This window comes from Protopterus annectens, chromosome 1.part0 (genome assembly GCF_019279795.1).
Source record: "Protopterus annectens isolate FY-2018-M chromosome 1.part0, PAN1.0, whole genome shotgun sequence".
NCBI classification, from domain to species: Eukaryota; Metazoa; Chordata; order Ceratodontiformes; family Protopteridae; genus Protopterus; species Protopterus annectens.
In genome coordinates, this window is record NC_056725.1 from 1,138,201,865 (window position 1) to 1,138,224,825 (window position 22,961).

A 22,961-nucleotide genomic window follows, 5' to 3' on the forward strand; every position below is an offset into this window, starting at 1 on the left:
TAAACCTTGTAATTGTGGAGCTTTTCTAACCAGGCCTCCACTGAAAACGGGCTTCTTGAGCCCAGTGGACCTCCCCCGGTCGTCAAACTGGAAATAAATAAATAAATATTTTCTACAGTTCCATCTCGTGCCTTACAAGCTAGTAGTATCTGTGGTAAAAGATTATGGTTATTCTCATTGCCTATTTTCCATGAGTGCTAATTTACAGTTTCATGTCCTTTGAATCTTGTCCAAGCTTCAGGGTTTCAGCACAATGACAAGAAAGACTGCTTTCACCTCAAAGCATAGCTACATCAGCAGTCCCTATGCAAACACTGAATCACCCTCTAGAAGCATTTAAGGAGTATGCAGAAAAGACATTGCACCAAGTTGGTGGCAGTTTCACTTACTTCTTTCAGGAATTTATCCATGGATGAGCACCTCTTCTCAAGCTACTTAGTTTTTGATGCTTACCTGTACTGACCTTTGTAGTTTGTTCTTCTACTTGAGGCTTCCAGCATCCTTATGCTGTGAGGCCCATCATCTGCTTTTCAGGCAACTTTCATCCTTTTTAATATTATGTACTCTGCTTGAGATTCTCCCCAAGTATTCCACCCACTGCAGTCCATACCTTTGTAAAAAGGTATATCAAATCTAGTAGTTTATCATCTTGTCTTTGACCGGGCATTTTGCAGTGGGTGCATTATTCCTACTGTTCATCCTCCTTGTATGGCATGTTTCTGCTGCATGATATGGCGCTGTGAATTCTTGCAAGACTTCATGTCTGTATTTGTGCTTTTTTGTCCGTGTGCTTTTCTTCCTGTCTGAATGAGATATCAATAACTTGTGATCCAGAGGGCATGTACACACTTAATTCCTGTGCAGGGATGACAAGTGGGCCAGAGGAATGAATGCAGTTGCTAAGCATATTGTGACAACTTTATTTCTTGTTACTAACAAGAAATAAAAAAGTCATTAGATAGTGCACATCACAGCTTTTCTCCCTTATTTTTATATTCATGGGTTTAAACTTTCCTTTCCCCTTTTCTTCTTTTTTGGCAACCTGTTTAGCTCTTTTTTTTCCCCATCAGTAAGTCTAGCGAGTCTACCCCCACCCCAGAGAAAGAATGTTATCAGAAGTAGTATTAAAACTACAATAATCAACCAGTAGTTTATCACCAAGTTGAACATGCACGTTTAGTCCTACGATAATCCACAAGTAGTTTATCACTAAGTTGAACATGCGCACTTTTAGTCCATATTTTCTAACAGCTAACTTTTTAAGGAAATGTCTGCTGCATGCTCCTGTCTGCTACAGTAAGATGTGAAAGCATACTGTATTTTTTGTGAAAGTGCATGGATATTGGACTGATACCGGATTTTTAAGAAATGTGAAAAATTCACATCAGTGCATTTGCACATATTTGTCATTTCAATGTGTTTTCTTATTTGGATCATAAAGATACAGGCATTCTTTCTCAAGATGTTATGTAAGACAGTTAAGAGATGTTGTTCAGGCGTATTCAGAAGAACTAGTGCAGCAGAAAGCTGCATTGTTTCACTGGCAGCAAAATAATGCTATATGTATAATTTCTTTTTTTCTAGCTTGTCTACACGTGGCATGTGTTGTACAGCAAAAGGATGCAAGGCAATGGTTTGCTGAGCTTTCTGTGGACATGGAAAAGGTAAGATACACTCCCTGTAATACAGTTTTTTCTTTTCTTGGTAATTTCAGTTTCTTATAATTGGGTTTCTTCATTTACCAGCTAAATACTTGGACAAATGTCATTTCACATGCGCTGTTGCTGTACATAAAACATAAAATAGAGATTTAACATCAAGGTTCTTCCTTGATAATTCCTGTAGTTAGATTTCTCCTGTCTAGTAATCAGAATTTCTTCTTTCTTGGAAGATATTTTGCATGGAGCAGATACTTGTGGCGCCAGAAAAAAGCCATGATTTTATGAACTAACTACATAAGAGTGCCTGGCCCTTGAGCCCCTCGGGAACTATATGGTCAGCCATGTGCTTCCAAAAACAACAGAGAGATTGTGCCAAATTCTAGAGCAGGATGTGTATTTTTTATTATTATTAAAGCCTTGTTGCTGATCTTATCATTGCTATTTGACATATGACATTGGGAATTCTCCTTGATAGTCCTAGAACTTGGTTTCGTCATTGCCACCAGTCTCAAACTGGCATTTCTATAGGAAGCTCCTGTACTCAAGAAGATATGCGTGTTTAGTGCCTGCACATAATGGGTGATTACTGGGCTAACTGCCATAGAGCCTTTTTAAGCCTAGCTATTCATGTCCCAATTTTCCCAATTATCAGTGTCCATGTGCTAGAACGGCTTTGGTATATCCCACTGCCGTAAGCCATATACAAAATGTCCCTGCCCATAAGGGCTATAGGTGATAAGCCGGGGTGAATTTCCGATTTCATATCCATTGGTTCAAACTGTGTTTGAATAGGCTTAGGAAAGAGCTCTGTTTCACTTGAATGGGGAGTCTTTTCCAGAAATGAGGTAATCCGTGAGACATGTACCTGTTCCTCCAGCATGTTTTGTTTGTCACAGATGAGATTTAGATCCTCAGAGTGGGTAATTCTAAAGCTGTTTGTTTTGGGCATGTGTCGCAGATCCTTCAGGACTGGATTGGAGAATGCCATGTAGTCTCATGCCCTCAGTAATCTGTAGGAGACAGAGAACAGGAACAGAGCTTTAAGGCAGTCTGTGTAGGGCATATTTGTTACACCCTGTATATCTTTTAGTGAGGAACCTCTGTGGTCACTCTAGCTGTTGCAAATGCCTTGTCAGGTACATTGTACTCGGTTACTGGTTTAATGAGGGCTGAGTATAGTGGACCTTTGATCTCCTTAGATCTGGATACCTTGCCCTTACTTATAAGTTACACCATGTAGAAGGATTTTCTCACTACCATGGACATACTCTCATCAGACTTCAGGTTACTGTCAACTTCAGTTCCCAGGTTCCTTACCACTGGGTCTACTCTTAGGGGAGTGTTATTAGTATTATAATTTGCAGGGGTGGTCATCTTCCAAAGGGTATAATTATGCTTTCTTTGCATTGAGTTTTAGGCCATGGTTCAAGCACCAGTTATTTCTCTGTCAGACCCTCCTGGAGAATATATACATCTTTGGGGGATTCATTAATTGCACAGAACTTGGAATTATCGGCAGAGCTTGTCAGCCAAAGGCCCTTTACGTTTGCATTCATTTCAGAGAAATATATTCCAAGCAGAAGAGGTTGAAGTACCAAACCCTGTGGGACACCACTAGTAACAAGCCTCTTGGCGGAGTTCTGCATGGCTGGCACACACTGGCCAATAGGGGCACATAGTCCCTCCAACTGTTGGTATGGGTCCTTGGCATAAGTTGGAGTAGGCTGGGTCCTCAGCCCACTTATCACTGGCAAATACACATGCCCATTTGGTAATGATGGTCAACATAACCAAATCTCCTAGAGCCATATTTTACACTGTCAAGTGGTTAGACCTGCCATGGTGAGCAGTCTGTGATCTGTGTTCTCCTATTTTGAGGGTACCGCACACCACAGTAGATGCCCAAAAGCAGTTGGTTTATGTCTCTCCTGTGTGTCACCTTTAGTAGGCATGCAGACGTGCCAGCTGCTTCTCACCTGATTCTCTCTACTTGACTGTTATACTTACCCTTATGTGAGACAAATGTGTAAGCTCACCTCAGGAATAGAAAGAACATAAGACTATCTACTTATCTGTCTTGCTATGAGGAGTCTGAAGATTCTGAAATGATGCTGTCTCTGAGTTGACCCAGAACAAAGTGTTTCCACAGATGTTTGTACCTTCGTAGAGTTTATTATTAGTAAGGGTATATAACTTTAATATTGAGGAGCAGTAGGAGTGGTTTGCATGTCGTGGTGCACTGCCATTCCAGAAAGTTCTTAGCTGGAATGTAGACATTATGGAGATGAAAACTTGTGTGCCTTCTGAACATGACATGTTATCATAGAACAGCATCTGGCAAAACTGAAGGGATATGTTTGTTTTCAAGAGTATCTGTGTATGGAACTACAGAAATATAATTCTGTCTGTAAGTGACTCAGTTGGACATTCCTTGTAAGTCTTCGTGCTTCTAGAAAACTTAGCATAAAACAGAAAGCTGTGGATCAAGAAATTCAATTTATTCCTCACTGCAGGTGAATTAGCTTAGAATACTTTAAAAGGTTCAGTGTCAGGATTCCTTTATGTTGGTGAATAAGGCATCATAAATATGTTTCTCTCTGTCTTTTCCTTAAGAGAAAGACAAAGTAGTAACACATGTAGAACATTCAGTAGTTATTTGTCAACCCTTAAAGAATTTGGCATTTTTGAGGTTTCTTGTTTACATGAGCACAAGGTATTTCACAAACTGTTTGCTTATGTTCCTGAGCCAGAGAATAGAGCCAAAAACTGAGTTCAGTGAACACCATGATGTTATGTCGTCCAATCTCGCCTACATTCTTACCCGTGGGGTCGGAGCCAAATGTCGGCTCCGACTCAGCCAAAACTTTTCTAGCTCGAAGTATTTCTATTGGCTGGGCTAAGATGGTATCCCATGCTGCACTGCTCTATATCCCCAGATCTCGTTTGCAGCTCAGCTTGGACGTGGTCCCACTCTTGGCTGTACCAAACCTGGCTGTTGCTAAGTACCCTTTTTCCTTGTTCTTGAGAAAATTTGTTGCAAACAAAAAGCTATTTTAATAACTATTGTTCGTTTGGTCTTATTTTGTGGAAAAGTTGTGTGTGTGTGTGTGTGTGTGTGTGTGTGTGTGTGTGTGTGTGTGTGTGTGTGTGTGTGTGTGTGTGTGATTGTTTCCGTGGTATCCCACTAGCTGTTCCAATGGTCTAGGCCCGTTTCAGTTAGAGGACCTAGTCTGCCCCCTTGCTTCCCTGTGTTACAAACTTTCCGGTCTAAAACCGTTTAAATTAGAGGTTTTAGTCCTACCCCCGCTCTTGTGTGTGTCAGAGGATCGTTCGTTAGAGATTTTTGTTAGTGGTAGTTTTGTCCCGCCCTAAGTGTGGTGTAAGTCTCTGACTGTTTTTCCACTTGGTTCCGTACCTGTAATTTTTTGTCTTGGTGATTGGTGGTAGTTGGTTACAATGTCTAAAGATTCTAAGGAGCACAAGCCTTCGGGCTTTAAGAAATGCTCAAAGTGTGGCTATAAAATGTCCATTACTGATGGACATTCTGTCTGTGTATATTGTCTGGGAGCAATCCATCTCCAGGAGTCATGCAGCTTCTGTCATGCATTTAGTCCTAGGGTCCTTCAGGAAAGAAAGAATAAGTTGATTTTGAAGGGACTTCTGAAACCCTCCTTAGAAGAGGGTCTGGAAACCGCTTCCAGCTCTAAAGCTAAAACCACAAAATCAAAAAAGAGGCCTCCAGCTCCTTCAGTCTCCTCGGAGCCACTGGAGAAAATAGCTAAATCAGCTTCGACATCCTCAGCTCCACCGTCCTCGGGCCTCAAGAAGTGTCAGTGGTGATGGAACCGGCGTCGGCTCCAATCATTTTGGAACCTATTCTGAGCCAATCGCATAGTATTAGGCAAGTATCACCTGAAAGGAAGTCTTGATCTCCCTCCCTGTCTTCCAAATTCTCCAGGACATTATCGGATGTGGACGTCGATAGAGTGGTGTGGAGAATCCTTCAGTCGCCGGTCTTGGCAAAATTGTTCTCGGCTCCGTCCCAGTCGGCTCCGGAGCCCATCCTGCAACCTACTTCGTTATTTCCTCCTCCGAGCGCATCCCAGCCTTTGGAGCTGGAGTGCTTGGCTCCGTGTCATGTCTCCAGGTTAGTTCCGATGGCCCCTCTTGGCTTTATCGGTGCCAACGTCAGCTCCTACCCCGTCGGCGCCATCCACGGTATTCAGGACTCGGGATTCTTCAGTCGGACCCGAGGGAGAGGCTTCTGGACATCTCTCTGTTCCTAGTCTCCCACTCGGTGCTTCGGCACGGGGAAGTCCGACTCCTGTTGTGGCTTCGGAGGCTGATCGCTCCTCGGACTCAGGGGTGCCAGCCTTTGAGGCCTTGTGGAGTGCGCTGGCCAGATCGTCAGTGACATCATGCGGGTTGGTCATTCTGTCCCCTACTACTCCGTTGCGGGTCTCTGATCACCACCTATCTTTAGACAGTGGAGCCCCAAGGCCTCAGGGTACCCCCATAAGTGGTCCCGAAGTTTCTGAGGGCCCCTCAGAGTGCTTGCCTGTGGAGCCCCCTAGAAAGAAAACGTGCAAGAGGAAGCACATAGACTCCCAGGATGAGTCTCTCACATCAGATACTGACCTAGAGGAATCGGAGGGTTCCCCCAAGTCATCCTCTGAGGATGTTTCTTTCTCTGACATCTTAGAGATCTTGAAACAAAGAGGTGACTGGCCATCCAAAGCCCCCTCCGAGGAGGAGTCTGTCTTCCTGAAGGCCTTCGATGCTCAGCCCACCGCCTCCTGGGTGTCTCCACCCTTCGAGCTCCTTGATTTGATTTGTCGAAGGGTGTGGGAGAACCCTGACTCTGTGGAACCAGTCCCCAGGAGACCCAATAAATTTGTCTGCTCCCCCGGGTAAGGAGCTTCTTTCCAAGGGAGTCCCTGTGGATGCCATGGTGGTGGCAGAGGTCACTCAGAAGGAATTAGCAGAGACTTCTTCCACCGTCCATCCTCCTAACAAGGAGTCTAGGACCATGGACTGGTACGGGAAGTGTACCCTCTCTTCAGCGGCCTTTACCTTATGGTCACTGAATTATTTATCTCACTTTACACGGCTCCAGAGAGATCTCCTCAAGGAGCTTGGAGATACTCTCACAGGTAACGTTTCTGAGGCGGTAACCCAGATGGCTAACGCCCAGATGTCTACCCTCAATTCCATTGTTAACTCCTCCATGAGGCTGATTTCATATGCAGCCGAGGGAGCGAGTAAGGCACCAAGTTCAGGAGTCGCCGTTAGGAGACAGGCCTGCATGTGCCTTTGTCATTTCGCGGAGGCCTTCAAGTCTTCATTCACCGATGCCCCTTTTGATGGTTCCTCTTTGTTCGCAACCAAGGTGAAAGACACCCTCACCAGGTGCAAGCACGAGGGAATAACTCTGTCTGCTGTAGGAGTCCGTTTTTCCCTTCCCTCTAGGCCTTATCCCAAGGCCCAGAGGGGTGGGAAAATGTGGTTCAAGAAATCAGAGGTTTTTTCCCGGTGCACAAGGTGAGCCCCCCTCCAGAGGCAGAGGCGGGGGGGTTATTCAGGGAGACGCCACCCTAGAGGCAGAGGAGGCCCCTGCAACTCGGGAGACCGTGATTCCTTTTGCGGTTCTCCCTACTGTCGCTCCTGATGGGAGGCCCGACTGTGCGTTTCCGGAGCCAGTCGGGGGTTGAATCTAGTTATACCCGGAGGCCTGGCAAGACATCACCCAGGACCAATGGATTTTACGAATAATTTCCGGAGGTTATGTCATTCCCTTTTCGTCAGACCCCCCTCCAGTCAGAAAAATCCCGGATGTTCCACCCAGTCAAAGGGATTACGCAGCTTCAGAAGTTTCAAAGCTGCTAGAAAAAGGAGCCATCAAACATGTCCCCTCAGACCAGATCGGATTAGGGACTTACTCAAGATTCTTTTTGGTTTCGAAAAGAACAGGGGACCTGAGACCCATATTAGATCTCAGCCGATTGAACAACCATGTACAAAAGTCCAAGTTCCGAATGGTCACATTGCAGTCTATTCTCCCATTGTTGGGAAAAGAAGTATGGATGTGCTCCATCGACCTCAAGGATGCTTACTACCACATCAATAATGGACAGGGCATCCAGGAGTCACCTACGCTTCCGGCTGGGAGCAAGTCATTTTCAGTTTCGAGCCCTGCCCTTTGGTCTCACCACAGCCCCCACGGTGTTCACCAAATGCATGGCAGTGGTGACTGCTCACTTGAGACGTCAAGGATTCCAAGTGTTTCCATATCTGGACGACTGGCTCCTCACTGCCACCACCAGGCATCTACTAATTCAGACCAGGGACGCCACTATAAATCTGTGTCACCAGTTGGGCATAACATTGAACTGGGAAAAATCTGCCTTGTTGCCCTCACAGCGTGTCACTTTTATAGGTGTAGAACTAGACACCGTCCTCATGCGGGCGTTTCTACCACAGGAAATAATCGGAGCCCTACAACAAGTTCATGCCCTGCTCCCTATGAGAAGAGCGAAGGCAAGATGGATTCTCCAACTGTTGGGGACTATGGCCGTAACGATTGTTAGTTCCTCTAGCAAGGTTACATATGAGACTCCTTCAGTGGCTTCTCTTTGCCCAGTGGTCTCAACGTCTTCCGATTTCTCACCCTATTCTACTTACGGACAGGTGCAAACAGGATGTCAGTTGGTGGATTCGCACCGACAATCTGGACACAGGAAAGCCCTTCGTTCCGGCGCCCCTGATTGCCACGGAGACCACGGATGCCTCCCAGATGGGTTGGGGGGGGGATTATCTAGGCATGACAGTCCAAGGCACATGGCAAGAGCACGAGATGCATCTGCATATCAGTGTGGTGGAGATGAGAGCTGTGCTACTTGCGTTGCAAGCATTTCAGAGCTTTCTTCCTCTCCGGACTATTGCAATCCACTCGGACAATTTGTCAGTGGTGTGGTATCTGAACAAGCAGGGAGGAACCAAGTCATATCCCCTATGCAGAGAGGCCATGCGAGTGTGGCAATGGGCAGTGTCTTCCCAACGTTTTATGGTGGCAACGCACATTCCGGGGAAGTCCAACGTGATCGCAGACAGGCTAAGCAGAGCTATTCTGATGCCTTACAAGTGGTCCCTGAACTGTCAAGTTGCGGAACGGCTCATCCGCAGGTGGGGTCAGCCTTGTTGCAATCTTTTTGCCAGCCCCCTCAATGCCAAATTCAGCAGTTACTTCACATTGATCCCCCCTCAGGGGGAGTCACCCATGGACGCTCTAGTCCACGATTGGCCCTCCGGTCTACTATATGCCTTCCCTCCAGCCCCTTGCTGTCGAAGGTTATTCAGAAAGCGCAATCCTTGGGAAGCAGAATGATTCTGATTGCTCCACACTGGCCTTGTCAGATTTGGTTCCTCTTTCTCCATCCCTACCTCGTGGACGCTCCTTGGATTCTGGACCCACAACCAGACTTACTGACACATGTCAGGGCAGCTCCATCTCTCTCTGCGGACCCTCCGGTTGACAGCCTGGCTACTCCACTTCTGTCATTAGTTAGGCTTCATCATTTCTCGCCGGAGGTAGTTCATATTTTATCTTCCTCTCATAAGCCCTCGACCAGGAATATTTCTTCCAGCAAATAGAAGAGATTTTCAATTAGGGCTTATACTCAAAGGATTGACCCTTACACGGCTCCAATTTCATCTATTTTGGAGTTCTTGTCTATGCTTTTTCACCAGGGCTCAGCGGCCGCCACCATTAAAGTCCAATTGGCAGTGATTTCTACCTTTTATGTCGCAAATGAGCCTAGTCTGATGGCTCATAGACTCTGTAAGTCTTTCCCGAAGGGCACTCTGTTACTTCGTCCTTTGGTATCGGAACCTGTCATGCCTTGGGATTTAAACTTTGTTCTACAGGCTCTTACTTCATCCCCCTTTGAACCTGCAGCTACTTGTGATTTAAAATTCTTGACCTGGAAGACTGTCTTTTTAGTAGCCATCACGTCAGCCAGACGCGTTTCAGAGATTCAAGCTCTATCAATCAAACCCCCATACTTGATTTTTCGTAAGGACAGGGTTTCTCTTAGACCGAACCCCTCCTTTCTTCCCAAAGTGGCGTCAATCAGTAACCTTAATCAATCCATTGAATTGCCAGTGTTTTTTTCCCAGTTCTCAAACAAGGCAGAATTCAAATTTCATCAATTGGATGTACACAGACAACTGCGTTTTTATCTGCACAGAACGAAAAACCTCAGAAAATCTGATCGTTTGTTTCCTTTTTGGAAAACAGAATGGGGTCTCCTGTTTCCAAAGTCACTCTGTCCAGGTGGATCTCCAGCTGTATTTCCTTTGTTTATTCCTCAGGGGGTAAAGATTTACCGTTTACGGTGAAGGCTCACTCTACTATATCTGTATCTACATCTACAGCCTATCAGGCCAGATTGTCTATGAATGATATTTGTGCTGCGGCTACTTGGGCATCACTTCACACCTTTGTTACTCATTACAAGTTGGATGTGGTATCTAGGGGCAGGTCTTCCTTTGGTTCCACAGTGCTCAGGAGTATTTTCCACTGAGCCTTCCAGGATTTAGGTGCTAGGGACGCTGTCCCATGGGTAAGAATGTAGGCGAGATTGGACTACATAACATCAAGAAGTTATGTACTCACCGTAACGTTCGATGTATGTAGTCCATCTCGCCTCACATTCTTACTTACGCCCCCTCCTTCCCCCCGTCCTGGAGGATCTGGAGGTTAGGTCTGGTTTCAGAGCTCCCTTCATTCTTGGTTTGTTATTCCTTCCATTGGGTGGTGGTATGCATGGAGAATGAGTGCTGGTGTTTGCAGCAAACTAGATCTGGGGATATAGAGCAGTGCAGTATGGGATATCATCTTAGCCCAGCCAATAGAAAGACTTCGAGCTAGAAAAGTTTTGGCCGAGTCGGAGCCGACATTCGGCTCCAAACCCACGGGTAAGAATGTGAGGCAAGATGGACTACACATATCGAACGTTATGGTGAGTACATAGCTTCTTGTTTCTCTTACACGAAATGTCATAATTAGTGGTAGTAAAAATGATGAAGCAGGGTTTTAAAAGAAGCAGGTCTGACTTATTAGTGCACAGTTAAAAGGACTAGCCACTGAAAATGAGGCGTTTAAGATAATAACCAAGACAAGTAATAGTCAGAATACAACATAAAGGCAGACTATGTTATAAAAGCCACAAGGCAATGTTCTGTAACAAGGAAGAGATCCAAGATGGGGGGGGACTTGTACCTTTTTAGTTAAGGGTTGTTGTTAGTGTGACTGTAAGCATGACAAGAGGTCTGCAAAACTTTGGCCAGAGCAGGTCATTTTTTTAAGCAAAACTGTTGTTTGTCTTTCAGCTTTTCCCGGTAAGGGGTCGCCACAGCGGAACTCCGGTCCGCTAATGATTGCAGTAGATTTTTACGAAGCGCCGAGGTGCCAGCTCGACGCCCAACCTTCAACGAAGGCGCACCCATTTACGCATGCATGTCTTTCGAACGCTACCCAACCGCAGAGAGGACATGCAGACTCCACACAGAAGGCACTCCCAAGCCCAGCCGAGAATCAAACGGGAGAACCTCTTGCTGTGAGGTAACAACGCTACCGCCGTACCACCGCGGCATATGTTTGCATGCTTAACTAATCTGAAAATGAACTTGACCTAAAACAGGATCTGATATTGTTAATCCTCGTTCATCCCTTACATATGGGTATCTGTTCCGACCTTGGAACCGAGCCGGCCATCTTCCAAGCTCGCGTCAGCTGCAAACTCTCGAGCTAAACTCTTACCCAGAATTCCCCCTCCCTGTTACCTCAGAGTTCGTTTGCCGCATCGCCATTCGGTCGTGTCAAGCTGCTTCTCTTGAGCTAAGTATAGATATTTGTTGTCAGACTAGTCTAATATAACCTTTTCTGTCAGAAAAGTTTCTAATTTGTTGTCTCTTACCCTATCGCATTTAATGACTACATTTTCTTGAGTTTCCTTCTCTTTACTCTACACTTTTTACCGTGCGGTATTTTCTCCCTTACCATCGTTGGTAAAACCTTCTTTTCTTCCTTACCTTTGGGTATTCTTTCGTACCATTGCTGGTACCCTTTCTTCTGTCTCCTTTTCTATCATGGCAGATAAAAAAGGTAGTCCAGGACTTAAAAGGTGTTCAGATTGTGGACACAAATTACCTACATCAGATGCATACTCTTTGTGTGTTTATTGCTTGGGTGTGTCTCACTTACCTGTTGACCCGCCCTGTGGTATTTGTAAAAATTTTTCCAATAGAACTTTGATTGAAAGGAAAAATAAGTTGTTGCTGAAGGGACTACTTAAATTTCCCTTTTCAGAGGCTATTTCTGGGTCGGAGGCTTCAACCTCTCCTAGAGCCCATAAGAAAATATTGGATGATCCTACAAAGGCCAAGTCTCTGCCTTCGTCCCCAGCTGGGGACTCCCACCAACCAAGACCTAAGAAGGCTAAAGTTTCTGCCTTGGAGCTCACTCAGTCGGCCCCAACGCTTTCGGTGCCTAGACCTTTGGCACCAAGTACTTCGGCGCCATCAGTGATCTCTGCTCCATCTACTGTAGCCTTTACTGTATTGGTACCGAGGGGCTCCTCGGTTCAGACTACTATGACTACTACATTAGGTTTATAGGTTTATAGGTTTATAGATTAGTACTAAGCTAACTGCCCATGTCGGCTCCAACATTTTACTTGGAACCGACGCCTCAATTATTGGCACCAATTTTGTCGGTTCCAGCTTCGGTACCGGCAAACACTTCGGCACAGATCCTTTTGTCAGTGCAGAACGTGACCTCGGCACCAATGATTTCCTCGGTGTGGACATCCGTAGTCCAGTCTTTCTGCACCGTTGTTCTCAATGCAGTCTGGTGAGATGGGCACCGAGCTCGTCTCTTCTGTGGACAGTCCTGTTTCTCCCTCAGTCTCCATGAGGTCCACTAGAAGCCTTTCTGAACACATGTTGCGTCTTGTGGATCAAGTGTTTCTAGTCAGAGGTATCCCACCCCCCAGGACCTATCCTTCCTTGGGAGAGGTGATCACCCATCGCCAAAGACCCCTTCTTATTCTCCTCCTTCATTGCCTTTGAAGTCCATTGATATAGCATAGTCTTCCCCCTCTACGGTTCCCTTTATGGATCTCACTAAGGAACTGCAGTTGCCTTCATGGCAGGAGAGTTTTGCTACAACCCAGGATGATAGTTGTGACACGCGTAATTTGTTGTTTCACAGCCATCCGGTGTCCTGGACACTCACCCCTCTTCAGGTGGACCAGCCTTCCAACTGATGGAGAAGGCTCTGGCTTCTCCTGGTGATACTGTGCTGTCTGGACCGCTCTGTTCACAAGTCGCACCTAGAGGACACCGGTCGAAGGGCCTCAGGACATATTCCCACAGGAAACCCCCTTTCTGTTGTCTTCCCCAGCTTCCCTCTCTGAGGAAGTTCACCGGAAAAGTTTGTGCAACTGGAAGCAGTCTAACCTTTAAGGAGTCTGTGTTCCTGCAGGCTTGGGTTACTCCACATGAACTATGGAAAACTCTTGACACAGGCTATTCCCCAGAGGCCAGATAAGATTTTGTCCATTGGTCTAAAGGGATCTGGCGGAAGAAGAAAGCCAGACTGTCCATCATGTCCCTGAATTATATGGCACATTTTGCCAGGCTTCAAAGGTGCAGTGTCTGATGAGGTCCGTGACAAAGTGGCCTCTCAACTGGCCACCATTGAGTCGATATCTAACTCCTCCATGCGACTGATACCTCACGCATCAGAAGGAATTTCACGGAACCCTTTAGGCTTCCTTTCTTAAAACCTCCCATTGAAGCCTCTTCGTTGTTTGGACCGTTAAAAGCACACTGGCCAGATGTGAATAGGACGGTAAAACCCTTTCCCATTATTCTTCCCCCAAAAGAGTGGGAAGATATGCCAGGGTTCCAGGGACTTTCCTGGCCAGTCACCTCTGGAGGTGGTTGGGGGTCTTTTCTCCTTGTACCCTTCTGCCTGGCTAGCCATCACCACCGATTCTTGGGTACAAAGGATTATAACCAGAGGCCACCCTCCCAACCCTGTCCCTTCAAAAAAACTTCCCAATGTTCCACCCAGTCAAAGGGAGGAAGCAGCACTAGAGATAGAAAAGCTGCTAAGAAAGAGAGTCATCCAAATAGTCCCTCCAGACCAGATAGGATCCGTATTCTACTCAAGACTATTTTTGGTGCCAAAGAAAACCGGGGACTGGAGACCAATTTTGGATCTCAGTGTATTGAACAAGTTTGTGAGAGTACAAAAATTTGGATGGTCACAGTACAGTCTATCCTCCCGCTTTTGGAAAAAAATGATTGGATGTGCTCGATAGATCTTCAAGATGCGTACTACCACATAAAAGTGGACAGGCCATCAAGAAGATTTCTGCGCTTCTGTGTGGGAGCCAGTCACTACCAGTTCAGAGTACTGCCCTTCGGACTCTCTACAAGCCCCCAGAGTGTTCACAAAGTGCATGGCAGTAGTCACAGCTCACTTGAGACTACAAGGATTCCAGGTGTTTCCATACCTAGACGACTGGCTTATCTCCGCCACCACCAGACATCTATTGGAAGAAGCCCTGGTATACTCTCTCCTCGCTGCACAAAGGCTAGGCATAACCATAAACTGGCAAAAATCCAATCTCACCCCATCTCAGCCCACAGAATTCATAGGGGTCATCTTGGATACAAAGAATTGCAGAGCTTCCATTCCAGAGCACAGAATTCTAAGGATAAAGCAACAACTGATCACAATCCTTTCAAGGGAGAAATCCACCGCTCACTCTGTCCTATAGCTGTTGGGTTCCATGGCAGCCTTCATCACCATTGTCCCCCTGGCCAGGTTTCATATGAAGCTTCTACAATGGCTACTGCTCACCCAATGGTATCCTTTTCAGCATCCTCTTTCAGCCAAGATTCAAGTAACCCACAGATGCAAACAGGATTTAAATTGGTGGATGACCCACAACCTGTCACAGTGGTCTCGCCCCTTCTACCCCCAGCAGCCCAAGGCTACGGTGACCATGGATGCCTTCCTGATTCGGGGGGGGGCGGCTATGTCAGGGACAGACAGTCCAAGGCACTTGGTCCGAATTGGAGGCCCAACTGCATATAAATGTTCTAGAGGTGAGGGCAGTGCTTCTGGCATTGCAAGCATTCCATCCCCTGCTGCCGTCTGGGACGATTGAGATACAATCAGACAACATGGCAGTGGTCTGATACATCATCAAACAAGGTGGAACCAAATCTTACCCCCTTTGTTGAGAGGCCATGAGGATATGGCAATGGGCGACCAACCTTTTTCTTCTAGCAACGCACATTCCCATGAGTTCCAACGTGATAGCAGACAGACTTAGCAGGTGCATTCTAAAACCTCACGAGTGGTCCTTGAATCCCTTGATGGCGACAGAGATCTTCCACCACTGGGGCCGTCTTTGCTGTGACCTCTTTGCATCCCTGACCAACTATAAATGCAGCAACTGTTTTGCCCTGATTCCCTCCGGGACAGTCACCCAGGGATGCTCTATTCCACGATTGGCCCTCGGGTCTTCTTTATGCATTCCTGCCTATTCCCCTCATTCCCCAGTTTCTGAAGAAAGCCCGTCGGTTGAAGAGCAAGGTGATTCTCATAGCACCATATTGGCCTCGTTAGATTTGGTTCCCCTTCCTTTGACCTCACCTGCTAGATCAATCATGGATTCTCCATCCAATCCTGGGGTTGATCTCACATCCGCAGAACCTGATTCATCCCAACTTGGACAGCCTGAAGCTTACAGCTTGGCTCCTCCAATTCCCTTGATTGCCAGGCAGAACGATCTTTCTTTACCAGTACGGGACATTCTTATTGCATCTCATAAGTCTTCCACTAGAATTACTTATCTAAGCAAGTGGAAAAGATTTACCTGTTGGCTGAAAGAAAAACGAGTAGATCCTTTCTCAGCACCGGTGTTGATAATACTGGAGTATCTGGCCTACCTGTTTCAATCGGGTCTATCGGCCTCTACCATTAGAGTTCATTTGGCTGCAATATCTAATTTCCATGAGGGTGTCCAAGACTTTTCTCTTATGTCACACAAATTATGCAAGACCTTCATAAAAGGTGTGAATCATTTGAAGCCCCCTTTTAGAGAGCCTATTCAACCATGGGGACCTATCATTAGTTCTACATGCTCTGACAATGCCACCCTTCGAACCAGCATCTTCTTGCGACCTCAGATATTTGTCATGGAAAACCTTGTCTTTGGTCGCCATTACTTGTGCCAGACGTATCTCTGAGCTTCAAGCCTTATGCATCAAGAGTCCATATTTGATTTTCCATAGAGATAGTGTCTTTGAGAACTAATCCATCATTTCTGCCAAAAGTGATCTCTGAAATGTCCATTAATCAAACCATTGAATTGCCAGTTTTCTTTCCCAATCATTCAAACAGAGGAGAGTATTGCCTACATACCCTAGATATTCACAGGCAAATCCACTTCTGCTTGAACAGGACTAGGTCCTCTCGTAAATCTGATCAGTTATTTTTGGCCTGTTCTGGACCTAGATTAGGATCTGCTGTTGCTAAGGTCACATTGGCTAGATGGTTGAAAGACTGTGTGACCTTCATTTATACACAACGTAATATCTCATTGCCTCCTACCATAAAGGCTCATTCGACAAGGTCGGTGGCAACTTCTGCTGCCTTCCATGCCAGAGCTCCTTTACATGACATCTGTGCAGCTGCAACTTGGGCTACACCTCATACCTTCATCAATCATTACAAATTGGATTTGGCCTCCAGGGGAAGAGCATCTTTTGGTTCTGTGGTGCTCAGAAATGTCCATCCATGAGAGCCTCCCAGGAATAGAGGTAGCTGGGGACTCTGTCCCATAAGTAAGGAATGAGCGAGGATTAACAATATCAGATGAAGATGTTATGTCTTACCATAAATTTCCATCTGTATTGTTGATCCTCGTTCAGTCATTACGACCCTTCCTCCTTCCCCCTCCTGTGACTTCTAGTGGATCTCACCATCCGGTTCTTTTAGGTCATTTGACCAGAGGTAGCCTCTACCTTCTTTTGACTTGCAAAATCAATCTGAGGTAACAGGGAGAGGGGAATTCTATGTAAGAGTTTAGCTCGAGAGTTTGTAGCTTACGCGAGCTTGGAAGATGGCTGGCTCGGTTCCGAGGTCTGAACCAATACCCATACGTAATGACTGAATGAGGATCAACAATACAGATGGAACGTTATGGTAAGACATAACTTTTTTCTGACTGGCACAGTGGAAATAAAAATACTAGATGTAGGGAAATATGAAAATATTTATGTGGCATTTAAAATAGCAAAACAGGAATGCAAGGCAGGTTGAAAAGAATGCTGAGAACTAGTTGAGGGAAACTTGAAATTAAACTGTATGAATGAACAGTGTGGTAATATTCTGTAAAGAATTGCTTTTAAACTTCTGGGGCTAGATGGCACTGAAGAGAAAGAGGGAGGTTAGCTGTTTGTACATCGTTAGCCTGTTCTGGACAACACCAGTTGGCACTTTTTGGTTATAAACTGTTGACATACCTGTATGAAATCTGAAGTGCAAGATTCTTTTTCAAGTAGTTGGTTCTTAAAGAAATTCATTTTCATAATGTTTTGGGTTGTGTGGTTAAGAATGGGGGGGGGTTGGGATTGTAAAAGCAAAGACTGCGTTTTTTTTTCACAGTCACTCACACACTGTACAGGGGCATCTCTTGCAGTATATAGAGCCATAGCACTGGTATCCTGCACTACTGTTCTGGTTTTATTTACAGTCTTAGGAGATTTTCCAGACAAACTTAATACAGTGGCAGTTATGATCCTGTTAAAAAGTACTTCTAACTTTCAGAAGATGAACAAGAACGGGAGTATATGGAAATGTTGTGTCTTTAAAATTATCAGTTAGAGACAGATGTATAGTGTGGTCTTTGTTGTAAAAGAAAACCAAGATTTGCATGCATGTTGATCTTTAAAACAGAACATTACCCACCGCTTACTGTTAAATTAGACACAAGAATGACAAGAGCCAAGTTGTTTTCATTACTGCATGCAGTCAGGCGTCTGACAAGTAAAGTGAATAAAGCAGGTACCAGATTGTGCACATATCTTAGTAGGTAGATCAAGATTCATTAGATTCCTAATTGGTATTTTGTCAGCATTGGCAATGTTCCATATAGCATTTTCCCCAACAAATTGAAAGTTTGAAATGTGTTGCAAGTCTTGTGGATGATCTGAAAATGTGAAATTAACACAAGAAGAGCGTGTTTTGATTGATTTGTGTGCTGAAAAAAGTAAGACAGTGTCATTTTAAGCTAAAGAAGTGTAAATATAAAACCAGCATGACATCTGAAATGCATAGTTTATATTCTGCTATCATTGTAGCCAAAACCTGATCCAGCAGAAAATCCCAGCAGTTGTGCTGATAATTGGGTCAAAACACAAATACTTCAAAGTTAAAGGTTAATGAAGTTCACCCAGAAGAGCTAGTCTTGTTGCAAGACAGTGTAGACTGTTAAGTACTGTGATAGTCAAGAGTTACACAAACTGCAAGTGAAACTGGAGTACAGCAAGAAGCATCTCAAAAGGAGGGCCAGCTGTGCAGCATAAATAGTTCTGTTAAATTCTGCAGATATAAAAGACTGTTGGGAGAACCAGAGCAATATGCACATTATTCTAGTGTTAAAAATTATTCTTAGGAATGAAACATTTTAGTTGTTCACTGTGCTCTTGGATATATATAGATATATATGTTATGTTAAATAGTCCACAGTGTGTCTAGTATAGTGTTAAGACTAATTGTGCATTAGTCAGCATAACTAAAGCATTCTAGCATACAGAAGTATTGATACATTTTTTTATCTTTTTAAAAAGGGGGATGTTGTATATGGCTGTGTAGCCTGAATGCTAAGGAACTAGGTAGAGTGATTTGTATGTCTTGTGGTACACTTTTTTTCCCAGAGCCCCTGGTTATAATGCAGACAATTATGGTGGTTAATTCACATCTCCCTACTCTGTGATTTTATTAAGGCTCCTGATATTAGAGTCCCTGAGTCTTATGCTGTCCAGTATGGACTGGTCTTGAATGCTCCCAGTTCATTCTCCCCAGAAATGCCTAAATTAATAAGGAAGAGGGCTGCAAGTCCACCCAACCTGTCGGTGGTAGTAGTCAAGAAAACTGTTCTGACAGCTGTAAGCACCATATTTTTGCCCTTGCAGCTCACAGCAAGGTACATGTGCTTTATTAACACAATTGGAGTGAGTCCGTCACCTGACATCCAAGGTCAGACTCTTTTAATATTTCTAGTAAGAATAAAAAGATCTGTGACTCGATAAAACCACAGCTTTATTGTAAATGTAGAATCACTAACTTAGCGCCTCCACCCATAACACTGGACTTCTTCAGAGTCAGTTACACTCAAAAAATCAGGACTTTTATAGTCCTAAACAGGCAATCAGCCAATATAAAAAAAATCCATTAAACTCAATTGTCCAGTTAACAGCACAATAAATACTATGATAAAACCACATCTTAAAACAGAAAAAATAGTTGTGATAAACTTTCATGTAACCCCTTTGGTGAATACTTTGTCCAAGGAAAGTTAAAAGAAAATTAAACATATAATCTTTTTTTTTTTTTTTTTTTTTAACGTAGGAATGACCACATATAAATTAAGGCTACCAATTTTGGAGCACAACAGAGACATAAAAAAACTAGAAGCCTACAAGTGCTTTATTTAACCACAGTAAGAAGTGTGGCAACTACAAAAAGTTTATATTTTTTGTTATTGACAGGGTGCCCAAAAATACATGGGAGGTGATGTTAAAACTTTACTAGAAATGAGAGAATGTCTATGGCAGTTGTGCCTGGATTCAACAAAAACACCAGGCATTAATGAAAACATTTCTATTGCAAGTGTATTGAAACACAAGTCCCAGTTTATTTAACAGATGATTATATGTTTAACTTTCTAACTTTCCTTGGACAAAGTATTCACCAAAGGGGTTTACATGAAACAGTTTATTACAACTATTTTTCTGTTTTAAGATGTGGTTTTATCATAGTATTTCTTGTGCTGTTTTTTTTTCCTTTGCAGCAGGAGTTGGGTTAAATGGTTAATTGGATAATTGATTTTAATGGATTTTATTTATATTGGCTGGTTGCCTGTTTAGGACTATAAAAGTTCTGATTTTTTTTGAGTGTAACTGACTCTGAAGAAGCCCAATGTTATGGGTGAAAGTGCTAAGTCAGTGATTCTACATTTACAATAAATCTGTGGTTTTATCGAGTCACAGATCTTTTTATTCTTACTATTGTTCGTTCAACTTGGTGGTCTTTTAATATTTCTTTCTTTCCAGCAGATGGACCCGTTTTGCTACCATGCTACCAGATATTGTACAAAGCTTTGTTCTGAAGTGGTAATCGTGTATTTTGGGGTTTGGGGCCCCCGGCTGTTAATCTCATCTTTATAAACTACACTCCCTTCTTGATCTGGCTATGAAAACGTTGGCAGATCTACTCAAGTTTATGTTCGGGCATTACGCTGCCTTGTTAGCCAAGTTGCCTTAAATGATGATGGCTCAATCAGCCTCACTGCTGCAAGCCTGACTGTGGTCTGGGGCTTGCGTGAGTTGTTGGTCTCTTACGGTTGCCCTGGCTTGAAGAGCCATCATAAATAAACAGTGGTTCAAAATGTGGTCATATTGGATTGCATTTTAGTGATTATGGGCTCCCCCCTACAAAAACTTCAGCTGGATAGCAAAGTTCCCTCAGTGGAGCTTTTCAGACACTATTAACAGGAGAGGCTTTAGAGGTTACCCTTCCTCTGGAACAGCATGGGGGCTTATACTTCTATGATTTCTTGGTTCTGAAAGGCTAGATTGTTTCCCACGTTCTGGATTCTTCATGCAGTAGTATGATGTTCATTTCCTGCTGGTGACCTTCAAAGGTTTCCTTAGCCTGCTGCAAGAGGCCTTTTAATAGTAGTATTTGATGTGATGTGTTGCCTTTTTGTGCATCTTTGTCTGAGGTCTACAAATAAAGGCTGTTTAGGGTTGGTATCACTGCCAGTACAATGTGTTGGCATTTGGGCTTTCTCCACTACTTGGTGTATTCATAAGATGATATTGCCTTGTGATCAGAAAAAGACCTTCATCTGCTCCCCTACCTGGGCAAGATGGCTTCTAGTAATCCTGAACAAGGACTAAACATGATAGAAGCCCTCTAATGACCACTACTGCTGTTGTAGTCCCTGGTGTAACCATTAACTGTGAGTAGCTCTCTCTCTCTCTGACTCTATCTCAGAATGTTACCTTTATTGGCACAAAGTTGGATCCTCTTCAGCGCAAGTCATTCATGAACAGAGAAAGTTAAGAAGAGTGAGGGCACATTGCAAGGTCCAGGCTCAGACCTGTCGTATCATGTGGAATTGGTTGCTGCCATGAATCTTCATGGTGCTATTTGCATGTTTGAGGATTTAGATTTTACAGTGAACTGTATTGTTTCAGTTGCTACAAATTCACCGCATGTTCATAGATCTTTGTCTCAGACCCTGTCACTAGACCCCAAAGCAATGGACAGTCCCTGTCTGCCTCTTGCTTGAGTCAAACTTTCCTTCATCTAGACTCATCACAGGTCCCAGCTACAACTGCTTTATTGGTGGAATGGGAAAATTGCCTCACTTTCCACATGGTCCATTTATTATAATCCGCCATTGAGAAGGGGGTTTCAGTTCAGCCAGTTAGAACTTTGGGGTGTTGAGACGAAAGCCATTTCTAGGGAAATCCTCATTTGGTTAAAAAAATCATTAAACTGTACTGAAGCAAACAAGATGCCATATTATGTACATTTGGCAGTGTGCCATATTCACAGACATTGCTGTCTCATTGGTTTACATTCCGTGGAAGTGAACAAGTTGGAAGATTTTCAGAGCCACTCTTTCACCCCTCTTCTGGAGCTCTGGTTTCAGAGACCATATGGTTCAAGGATTTTGAAGGTAGGCTCTCTGAAGATCAGCCTATTTATTAACTCAGAGAATGCAATTCTCCATGTATTCTGCTCACTGTAGTAGAGGAAGGGGAGGATTTGATGGATGCATTCTCTGTAATGTGGCTTGGACATCTCCCGTGTGCTTTACACCATTACTTTCGATCCCATGTGTGAAGGCTGCCAGCCCAGATGGCTAGAATTTTGTAAATAATTTTGTCATTTGTGAATAGTAATATGATTTGTATGCTTGCCTTACAAATGTAAGAAAACTATATGTTCTGTACTGAGCTTCAGGAATGTAACCAGAGTGCACCCTGCTTAAAAAGAGCAGAAATGTGTATAAACTACATGCCTATGCAAATGTATGTGTTGATGGTAAAGGCGGGAATATACAGAGTTAACTTGCAAACTCTAAGAAAATAAGTAAATAGTTTTACTATGTGTTATAAAGTTAGTTTGTCAGCTAAGACACAGGATATCTAGTGCTAGGGGTTTCTTTCTATTGTCTTGAGACAGAGATAATTACTAAGTTTCACATGTAAAGTGTTTTTTATTGCTCTGTGGCTTCCTAGCATCTGCACATCTGAGATGAGTATTTTTCACAGACGCATTTTAAATTCTAAGTTCCTGTTAGTCTTGAAACTAAGGCAGAGGTGGCAAGAATGATGTAATCTGAGATAACCCAGCAGAGATGTTTGTTAGTAACTTAAGAACTATCTCAGAGGGAAAGTCTGTGCATTTTGTATCTTGTCTCTGGACCTGTAAACATCATTTCAGCACTTATATTTGCCTGGCTTTGTAAGTAAGACTTAAATCATAGTATTTCCCTTAGAAATAGGATAAGATCAGTCTAGATGTTTTCTGTATTCATGCGAGACTGTCCTGCAATGTTGTTTTAAAGTATTTCCTGTGATTCTGAACTCTGTTGTCACTGTGCTGATTTATTAAGTATCGTCTTATTTTATTATTTATTACTAAACACATTTAAACCTTTTAATTGTGGCAGGTTTGTTAGAGATATTTAAGCTGTTAGAGTACTTGCATATACATTTGGTGATACTGTATAGGCCTCTCCTAAATAGCATTAAAAGTTCTGGTCACACTTACCATTTGGATAACAGTAACATTACACAATAGAATTGGTCACCCTTTGGGAAGGCCTTACAGTAGCTGATATGGGTGGTTGGTGGCATTTGGTACTACCTTATAGTCTGGGAAGAAGGGGGGCATAGCTAGTGCACCTGTGCCAG

The 22,961-nt window shown here is 43.9% G+C and overlaps 1 protein-coding gene across 1 annotated transcript in view; it reads left to right on the forward strand.

Annotated features, from left to right (window-relative positions):
* Positions 1–22,961, forward strand: part of CCNC (cyclin C) — a 956,952-nt gene that overhangs the window by 775,239 nt on the left and 158,752 nt on the right. The window contains exon 10 of the mRNA XM_044065080.1: positions 1,585–1,664. Coding sequence (XP_043921015.1) covers positions 1,585–1,664 — 80 coding nt within the window. The remainder of the gene's footprint in view (positions 1–1,584; positions 1,665–22,961) is intronic.